The 10,793-nt window shown below is 29.7% G+C and overlaps 1 protein-coding gene across 9 annotated transcripts in view; it reads right to left on the bottom strand.

Annotated features, from left to right (window-relative positions):
* LOC108753686 (dystrophin, isoforms A/C/F/G/H) overlaps positions 1 to 10,793 on the bottom strand; it is a 456,309-nt gene that overhangs the window by 416,346 nt on the left and 29,170 nt on the right. For 8 of the 9 annotated variants that reach the window (XM_018495515.1, XM_018495513.1, XM_018495514.1 and 5 more), the window contains 15 exons: positions 10,198 to 10,500; positions 9,976 to 10,119; positions 9,727 to 9,897; positions 9,390 to 9,572; positions 9,206 to 9,322; positions 8,927 to 9,046; positions 6,568 to 8,037; positions 6,177 to 6,401; positions 5,582 to 6,097; positions 4,814 to 5,451; positions 4,173 to 4,320; positions 3,205 to 3,318; positions 2,925 to 3,095; positions 2,743 to 2,850; positions 2,579 to 2,675 (listed from right to left, as the gene is read on the bottom strand). In XM_018495515.1, the coding sequence (XP_018351017.1) occupies positions 2,579 to 2,675; positions 2,743 to 2,850; positions 2,925 to 3,095; positions 3,205 to 3,318; positions 4,173 to 4,320; positions 4,814 to 5,451; positions 5,582 to 6,097; positions 6,177 to 6,401; positions 6,568 to 8,037; positions 8,927 to 9,046; positions 9,206 to 9,322; positions 9,390 to 9,572; positions 9,727 to 9,897; positions 9,976 to 10,119; positions 10,198 to 10,500 (4,525 nt within the window). The remainder of the gene's footprint in view (positions 1 to 2,578; positions 2,676 to 2,742; positions 2,851 to 2,924; positions 3,096 to 3,204; positions 3,319 to 4,172; positions 4,321 to 4,813; positions 5,452 to 5,581; positions 6,098 to 6,176; positions 6,402 to 6,567; positions 8,038 to 8,926; positions 9,047 to 9,205; positions 9,323 to 9,389; positions 9,573 to 9,726; positions 9,898 to 9,975; positions 10,120 to 10,197; positions 10,501 to 10,793) is intronic. The other variant, XM_018495520.1, reaches the window with a different exon arrangement.

Here is a 10,793-nt window from a genome sequence, read left to right on the forward strand (position 1 = left end):
TGGCTGTCGACGTTAATTAACGCGCAGCATCGTAATTAGCGATTTTCCAAGCAGTTCCATATCTAGGAGCGCGAGCGTCAGAACAATGGAACGGCTCTCCGAGAAAAACAGCGATATCGGTGCAGCAGTCCATTGGCTGGTGAATTAAGTTCCTTTTTTTTATATTACAGGATTAATTGTTCACTCGTCCCTTTCGCAATGATTTCTGATTATCACGCCGTGCTTATCACGTTCTAACATCCGCTTGTATCTCTCTTCGATTTATACAACAGGATAAAATTTACTCTAATTAATTAATTAGTTACTTTACTCTTTACCATTACTCATTAATTTACTCTTACTTCTTTTTATAAAAATAAAATCTCGCTCCTTTTATTTAATATTAATTTCTTGTATTTCTGTCATTTGATTGTACTTTAAATCTTATTAATATATTAATTATAATTTAACATTAATATTAAATATAATTTAATGATAATAATTAACACTAAATATAATTTAATGAAAATAGTAATATTATTAATTGCAACTTCTAAGTAGCTTTCAAATAATAATTTGTATAATGTTAGCTAAGGATTCTTTTTTACATAGATAAATCCTTAAATAGCTATTACATTGTTATCTATTAATTATTTTGTAACATAGATAGAATTTTCTCTTATTTAACACAAGGAAAAAAATTAGATTAGGGACAGTGAATTATATTGTTATAATTGTATTGTTATAAATTTTGCTACAGATATTCTACTAATAGTATAATATCAGTTGAGATAATCACCGATTAAATTAAAGTTTGATTGTTCATAAAGCCCGTATCAGATTACTGATTCTGCAAGCTAGCTCTGACTGATCAATAATGGACTAATCATAATAAGACTGATTCAATGTGATTGGTCCATTATCGGCAGTCGGAGTTGGCAGTCGGGTCGGCTTGCAGAGTCAGTAGTCTGATACAAGTTTAAAATGCTTATTGATAAATCGATAAATTACGGTACAAATTTTGTGCAATTAATGTATGTACAAATGTTTCATAAATTTAAGATATTCGTAAACCACACTGTGCACGTGTCTGTAATATTTTATTAGCAATTTAATTTTATTAGCAACTTGTTTCCACGAAAAAAATCATTTTGTTTGTAAAAAGTTTCGAGAGCAAATGTAATTTTTTAATGATCAAAGGATCTTGACAATCGAAATTTGGATTAAAATTTTGAAAAAATGAAATTTATTAGATTTTTCAAGTGAACAATATTTTCAATGCTTTTATTAATCGATGAAATTAAATAACTTTTTATCGAACCTTGAAATTCCAATTTATATATGATAATGAAAGGAATGTAGCGCGACGGGTTATATTTATGTCTATTGGAGTTAAATTTGAACAATGTCATCGATTCAACAATTTTTTAAGTATGTGTAGTAAAGCAATGTCCGAATGCGCCAACCAATCGAATAGCAACGACGACAAAGGAGAAAGAAACGCACCAGTCGTTGAAAAGACTGCACTTAACGCGGCGGATATATATCGCTCTGCAGGATGGGGTGGAAGTGAAATGTGGCCGCGCTTACCGGACCGGCTAAACGTACTATTTATTGTCCTTACGGTGGCCGGTCTTCCTTTGGAGATCTTGCGTCGTTCGTAAGGACATGTATTTACCAACCAACAGCCAGAATTGGTTCTACTTCACTCAGAGAAGAGGACATAGTGGAAGAAAACTATATAGGTGACAATCATTGAAGTTTTATGTATAGAATTGTTTTATACAATAAGAGTTGAATAAGCTATTTTATGATTATTACAACGATAAAATAGTTTATTCAACTATACATATATATGTGTACATTAATTCTATAATACATAATAAAACTTTTGCAATTATCATCTACGTATACAGTTGCTACTATATTTTTCTCTGAGTGTCGTATTAAAACTTGTAGCAGACAATCCTAATATCAAACTCGACAATAATAACACATATAGAAATTACTAAAAGCTTTAAAATTATGCAAATAGACATATTAAGTTCGATTGATGTCGATTTTTATTAATGTCATATAGCAATCTATTTAACTGTGATTGACTAAACTCGTTATCTATCTTTCTTATTCTATGTAATTAATTAAGAAAAAAGAAACAATTTTTGTTATGAAAAGTATAATTTAATAAATCTAGCTTCACACGCGTTAATTATTTCTCTTATTGTTTTATAATTTACATTGGCAAATATAAAAGAAGCATTTAATCCATAAATTATCATTTCAATGCAACAGTTCAATTTTATTAAGTTTAAAAATGCACTTGATTAGAGAGTAATATATTTCCACGAGAATAGTGACTCTCTTTAAACATTGAATTTTCTTATTCTCTACAGAGAATGCAATAAAAAGGTTCATGACTGTATATATTTCTTTTATATATTTAAAAAAAACTGTTTCTTTTTTAGAATAAATGTAAAATTCTATTTTCTACATTTATTGATTCTAAAGCAATTATTTAAAAATAAAAAAGCAGAAAACTAAGTAAATATACATATAAAAAGAATTTTTAAGCCATAAAAATGGATATAATTTATCTTACCTTTTGAAGTAGTCCCGACAGAAATTGTAGATGAAGCTTCATTTTCGTCGTAACACTTTACAAATTGCCAGTCTTCTCTTAGTTTTTTCAGTTTCTCCTATAACATGCACAATATTAAATAAAGTTTACTTTAGACAATTTATAACGAACATATTTTTCCATACTTGTAATTCAACAGAAACTGGTTGTTTTGCTGATTCACACTCTTTTTCCAAATTAGTATAATTCTCTAACACATCTTTTACTTCCATTTCGCGATCTTCAACCTTAGACTGAAAAATACAATTTTCATTAAAAATAATAAGATAATATAATTTATCCTACCTTATCACATAATATAACTTACCATAATATTTTTAATCACTTCATTACGCTGCGGTAGATCTTGAGAAATACTTAATCGCGTTCGCGTTTCCATAACCCACGCCATAACAGCATCCAAGGTGCAGATGTATTTTCTAAGCGAAGCAAGCTTGCATTCTACGTATTCGCGGTGATTCGACAGATTTGTGTTAGCCTAAACAAACATCATTAAATACAAAAGTAATTATATAATTACATTATATAAAAAAAAATTATTAAAATTTTAAAAATTATATTATAAACTTTATAAATAAAATTAGTACCTTGTCCATATCCGCGATAAGTTTATTGCTCTCGTCTTCTTCTTTAGAAACATTAGATTGATTTACTAAGGCTTGCAAAGTTCTTTTCCGAGATGTAAGTTCTTCTTCTCTCGCCTGCAAATATTTCATTACTATTAGATTTAAAAAATAACGACTGATTATTTATCTTTTAAAAATAAATAATATACACTAGAAGGTGAATTACACGAACAAAAATTACAATTTATATCATAGATACTTTGCTGTTAATCCATTATCTATAAAAAAAGATAAAGAATGAACGATATATATAGTCAAACTTTACTAGGAAGCAGATTGAAAGTGAGAGTTCAATGCTATTTATATCCTGGCACGATTCGGCATGTGCAGTCATAAAATGTAGAGATATTATTAGGACACGTTTCAGTATATTTGATTATGCTGCACCGGACTGTAGCCTATGGGAAAACTGAATCTCGGAGAGAATAATTCCGTTACTTATCCAAGTCACAACTGCACAGAGCGCTCTAAAGAATGCTTCTCAATTATGTATTTTTTTACGTGTTATACATTCATATGTACATGATATAATTTTGAAAGTATAAGTGATTTCACATATAATAGTGATCTTCGCAAAAATAGTGAATGTGTTAAATATACATAAAAATTGTGTTATTATAACGATAGGTGCTTTCCATTTGATGACACAAGCGTCGTTCTATTGAATTGATTATCTTGTTGACATTCAGAGAGTGATAAAGATAGAACGATACTTGTATTGACTTGTGTCGACTTGTGTCATCAAATGGAAAGTACTCATCATTACTATTTATTTAAAAGTTGAAAATTTCTGTATATTTAAGGAACAAAATACAAGGTAATAAAATTTGTTATTGTACCGATAATTATTCTTGAATTCTATTAAAATATTAAAATGATAAAAGAGTAACATTTAATAAGTATACCTAAATAATACAAAAGACACTTGCCTTAATTAACGATAGTCGGATCGATAATGAGGTTTCATCCGAAGGATTTGCTGCAGATACTAATAGAGTATTCACTTGTTCTATGATATTATATGCTGTTTCCAAAATCCTGCCGTCATTGTTCACTTTTCTCTCCATAGCAAAATTCCTTAAATAATACAAATATATTCAAAATATGACGTATAAACGGAGCACATCTTAACGTCTATTAATATTTTATGTATATGACAAATTATTGAAGTTATTGTAATCGAAATAACAATACATATTATTGTTTTACACAAAAAAAGTGATTTACAAGAGAAATTCGAAGATGTTCGTTTATTCTGAGGTTATTCTGAGTTAACTGACTTCACTACAGCACAGGCAAATCACAACTGAAATAGCTCAATGCTGGGTCGAGCTTTCCTCGCAATACTACATGCTTGCTTGTTTGCATTAGCAAGTCATAATTTCATAATTCATAATTCATAACACGTAATTCATAATTCTTTATAACGACTATGGCTCATTTATAATTATAAAACATCATACTAATTTATTTAAGATGTTTGAGTGATATAAAAGCGGATATCCATAAATAATTTCAATTTCTTATTTTAAAATGTGGAAAATAACATGGAAAATAACATCTTACTTACTTTTCTTTTCGTACGTTTATTTCGGTAACTAAATTGTGCCAACGATGCTTAATATTTTCAATTATATTCTGCAATTCTATTACATCTTCAGTGGAAGCCCGGCTAGATATATCCGTACTCGCTATATTAATATTATTTAACGTTCTTTGCATTCTAGAAACTTCTTGTTCTAGTTCAAAAGTTTTTGTTTTACTTGTTTTAGAATGGCTGAAAACGTTACACTTCTTTAAAGCATCTTCCATTTTATCTAACCATTCCGCAAATGTCCGACATGTGTTATGAAGCTCTCTCCATTTTTCGTAACATTTAATCCACCGGTTATGTCTTTCCATATAACTCTGACTAACACTTGCCCATTCGTCTTGTAACTTCTCACTTAAACGTTTTATTTGATCAGACTGCTCTCTCTTGGCTTGTCGTGTGACGCTTTCGCAAACGTAATTTACTTCGTCAACACTTGGCTTTAAAATATTTAAAGCATTATTAATTTTCTTCAAGCATTCTTCTTGGCTTGTAAATAGCTCGTAATCTCTACCATTTAATGGTAAAGAATTCAAAGATCGTGATACGGTTACTATTGCTTCTCTCAATTTGTTGATGCGTGCGATAAATTCTTGCGGATTTACGCCAACAGTATCCTGAAAAAAATAAAGTTCGATAATAAATTTCACAAACTGTTCAATCTAAATGTTTTACACAATGGATTTAAAATATTTTAATAATAATTTATTATATAATTTATATATATATCTCAATATTAAAACATACCACTTCTACTTTCTTCTCAGTCACATGTTTGTCCTTATCTTTGCTACCACTGAATCTTTTAAATTGCGAACTAACTTTTTGCCAATTGCTATTAATATTATAACGTACTGATTCCGAATATCCAACATTTAATTTTTTTAACTCTACAGCTAGCTCGTTCAGTTTGTGTATTTGTATTTGTTTTGTATCAAATTCTTCAGTGAATGATTCCAATTGGCCTTCATAATTATTAGCTTGTTCAAGCTTCAGTGGTACATCTCTAAACCATTCTTCAAATTCCGTTATTATGTTATTATATTGTCGTAGAACTTCTTCTGCTTTTTGTGCTTGTTTTCTGCGCGTTTCAATTTCCGCCATAACTTGATGCCACTTGCTTCTCAGTTTATCTTGATGTTCGTGTTTTATTTTTTCTGCCCGTGCAGGATCATTCATATGTATTGTCATAACTAAACCATCTCCCTTGCTGATTAAGGCTGCTGCATCTGGGGCAAGGGTACTAATTTCACTTTTCAATATCTGTAATACATAAAAATATAGATTACAATCATTAAATAATAATTTTATTTATAAACAAATTTACGTAAATTACACAAACCTCAAGACGCTTGGTAGGATCTTTCTCATTAGAAATACCACTAATACTCATTAACATAACATCCATTCTGCATAGCATCATTTGTGCTAATTGTTCAAATTCCAAAATATTTTTCTCTAACGTTGTTCGAGAAATACCCATTGGATTTTTGAATAGCGCTTTCTCATGAACAACTTTTGTTTCCATTTTATGCTGCATAATTGGCCGAGATCTTTCAACTTTCATCTGAAAAAATAAAAATATTCATGTGAAAAAAATAAATAAAAATATATCATGTAGTATCAAAAAAATTTTTATAAGCAGGCCTATATAATCAAAACTTGGAATAAATAACAAACTGAACATGAATGCCGTGGACATGAATGTCGCATTTATGCAACACACATGTTACCTTGTCCAAGAGGTGCTCAACATGCTCTCCTAAATTAATGTCCTCTCCATCTGAACTGGAACTACCAACATCAATTTCTGTATCGTCCGAAAATATTAACGCATCATCTGTTTCCTTATCACTGCCATAAAAGCTTTCGCAATCTTCCAACGTGTCATCTTTTGATAGATTTTTCATATATTTCAGTAATGGTGACTTCTTATATAAATTCTCTTCTTCGCTTCGACTAGCATTACCAGTATTTTCACGTATTATAGAATATTCAGTACTTTTCTTAGATGTCATTTCCTTCTGATTATTTCCGTTTTCTTGTGTCCCCACTGACATTTGTGCTATAGCATATTTTACTTGCTTACCAGTTTTTATATCAGATTTCTCAATTTCTTCGTCATCCAATATAAGATACTCTGCCACACTCTCTGTATCTTTCCACGAAGATGTTATCCTCGGCGATTTATTTGATCTTTCTTTTAATTGCTGATCTACTTGAATACATTCAGCCTTTGAAAATCCTGCAGCATCAACCTCTTCATTTCTTAATAATACATCACTGGAAATTGTTATGTTTTTATTTGAATCGATAAGATTTTCCTGATCACTTAATTTTAGTATGAGTCTTTTAATATTTCGCGGGGGAGGTTCGACAGGAGCTTTCTTTTTTAAAATTGGCACAAGTTCTTTTTTCTTAACAATCTGTTCTGCAGTAGTAGAGGGTATTTTCCCTTTGACTTCCTTATCTTCTGTATCGGTATCAATAGATTCAGCTTCAGTCTCGGTATCCTCAATAATTTCCACTCTTTCAACTACTTGCGGCATTAATCCAACACTAACATTAGCACTCGGCAAGATTACATGATCTTCGGGGGATGCTACTGATTTTACAATTTCCATTTCTTTCACTTCTACAATTCGAAATGGATTCTGCTGTACACAAGCTGTGTTAAAAGTTTTCGTATCTGTTGCTGTCAGAGTATTGCTAGATACCTGAGAGAATAATTTACTGTTTTTAGCCAGAAAGAATTCTTCCTCATCAGTCATATGCACGTCTGTATCGGAACAAGGTGAAGGCAAGTCGTCGTCAACCTGAACAACTTGTGGTTGAGAAGTTTGAACAACATCGGGCACGGTACTCATGTCTAATTTTCGTCTAACAGTTCTACTAACATCTACAATTCTAGTCGTTACTTTTTCCGATTTAGCGGAAGACTTCCTGCTTCGATGAGGTACGTCAGTGGGCGAGCTTTCAGGTGTATTAACAGCACACTGATTATCATCAAATGCAGGATTAAAATATCCTATGCCATAAATCGCTTTATTTTCATCTATTAATTTGTTTTCTTTTTTCGCAGGATGTGCTGAAGTTTGTTCAAGCTGTTTAGATAATTTATTGCGTCCATAATTGTCTCTCCCCTTAGAAGCTTCTGATTTACTTTTTATTAATAAATTGTCTGTGATTTTGTGGATCCATTCCTGTGAAAATATGATAGGTGACAAAAACTTTATGGACAATCGACAGTTAATGGAAAGAGTATGTTAATAGTGAAACAATATTAAGCATGGTCTAATGAAAGTGACAATGCGATTCACTGTGCATAAAGCTGAATTTTTCATGGATATCCATCACCAATGCAAAATCTCTGCACTATAACTCAAATAGGTTCTTCTAACTTTACAACTTGTTGTAAATTTTCCATAAAAAGTAAGTTTTATACAAGGGGAGAGACAATACCATTAAAAAAAAATAATCAAAATACAAATCCTTTTATCCACCAAAATATATACTTATTTTGTACCAGTAATTACGCTATTTACAAAGATAGAGCCACCTCTTGGACAGAATCGGTATTCCATATTACATATTGAGAAGTGTAAAAATAATATAAGTTTAATATACATGTATTATTCTAATTTAATTACCAATTTCTCGAAAACATAAAGTATAATATTATTATTAACATCCATTAAGGTATACTCGTACATAAATATGTAGAAAATAATGTTATTAAAATATATATAGCTTCATTTAAATGCTGTAAAAAAGATTGGGGTATATTTTTTATATTTTAGAATTTTCATAAAAAAGATTAATATTTAATGGAAATTAATATTCAAAATAAGACAGAATATTTCTGCACATTTTGCAATATAAAACGTCTTATATACATATTAATGAAGATGTTTTATGTGATAGAGATATACGTAATGGTACTAACAAGCACAAGCATTACATATACCGATTGTTAAAGTATAAAGCAAAGAATAAGCCATGAGCGAATAAGCAATGAATGATAAAACTGACTTTAGAAAAAAGATAATAGATAAACAAATTTTAATTTTTAAACAAAAATTGGATACATACTTGTATTCTGTTAGAAATAACTTCCCATTTTTCACATACTTCAGCTACTTGGGGATGAAATGCATAACGTTGAAGCTGATTAACTTTCGGTTTTGCTTCTATTATTTCACTTTGCACAGCCTAATAATGAAACAATATTAACAAAGAAAAAATATGAAATGAAAAAATATTTACAAAGATGTTTTATCAAAATAATTTTACGTTAAAACATAAGATAAATACATAATTTCTTTTTTATACATTGTATTTTAATATCATATTATATGAATATTTCAGTACCTTGCACTGTTCGAAGTGTTGTTCAGTAAGTTGATCAATTGAAACTGCATCTAATTTATTTAACTTCTCTTCAACTTGTAAAAGCCACGCGTTTATTTCATCAACATTAGGCTCATCCTTTAGAAAGATAAGAGATATGTATATTTATGTAATATAATATTCAGATATATTATGAAAAATTTACCTCCGAGCCTTGACAAATTCGCAATCTCTTTTCTGTATTAGCTAATCTTATAATTACGTCAGACATTTTTTCCTTAAGTTGTTCGAGATACATAGAATCGCATAATTTTGAAAATTGATTTTGCGATACAAACAATTTATCTCTTATAACATTGAGACGCGGAATTACTTCGGTCAAAGTCTCCTGTAAATAATGGCACAATTATAAATTTTATAGTTTCAAAAGACATTTATAGTTCAATTTCGTAAAGATATAATTACTAGAAAAATAATAGATAATGTTATTTACGTTTATATCTGGAATACAAAATAAATAGCCTAAAATAAGATTTACATACTTGTACATATATTGCATTCACCGGCAGATCAGGCAGACTTTTTTGGGTATCTAATTCCTTATTTATACTTTCGACAGACATATTAATATACGCCATACTTTTATGCATGTCGCGTGACAAGTCTAATGCTGATTCTAATATAGATTTGAATTCCGTTATATGAAGACCAAGCTGAAATAAATGTAAATATTTGTTAATAAATTCTTTTAATTGTTTCCTAAAATTAATAAACTTAGGTTTATTACTTACCTTATTATATAATTCTTTTAACATATCTATTCGCTTTGAAAATTTGTCGGGCTCGGGAATAGCTTTATCTTCAACTAATTTTCTTCCAGTTACGATTATACATTCAATTTCACTCTTAATTTCACTTAAAGTTTGATAGAAGCGCTGCAACACAACAAATAAATTATTGATATGTGCATTAGTTTCATAGATTATGCAATATTTGAATAAACATGTAGCTACCAGACAATGTTTTAATTGACCCTCAATGACTTCGGGATCTTCTGATGATAATTCTAGCAAACAAGTTGCTTCTTCTATTCCCCTGAGTTCTCGTAAAGCTCTCGATAATCTAGGTTCTATATTGGTCGGACAACGAAAACGTTGAAACTTTCTTTGTACTTTAGCATATTTCTGTTCAATCAGGGACATTTGTTCTTGGAGTCGAAATGCCGCTTCTTGTTTACCAGAAGCTTTGTACGATTCAATTTGTGATGCCATTTCCTCGAGCGTAGCATGCTGTTGTTCTAATTCTTCCATTAATTTCTGTACCATAATACATAATTATGCATAAAATAAATAATACTTAATATTCATATATGTAGGTATGTCATACTCTGCAATATGCCATATGCATTAGTAAAATTTGACATTCTTTTTATGATATAATTATATAGTTAGTAAGATTGATATAAAAGATGCAGATTTTAATAACTACATTCTTTCGTGATCATGCTATTTTCATAATCTCGTTATATATACAGAGTAAAAAATATATTGATATCTCTTTACATTCTTTTTTTAATTATTTTAAATCTTATTAAATCTTTTTTATACAT

This window comes from Trachymyrmex septentrionalis, unplaced genomic scaffold, assembly GCF_001594115.1.
Source record: "Trachymyrmex septentrionalis isolate Tsep2-gDNA-1 unplaced genomic scaffold, Tsep1.0 scaffold70, whole genome shotgun sequence".
NCBI classification, from domain to species: domain Eukaryota; kingdom Metazoa; phylum Arthropoda; class Insecta; order Hymenoptera; family Formicidae; genus Trachymyrmex; species Trachymyrmex septentrionalis.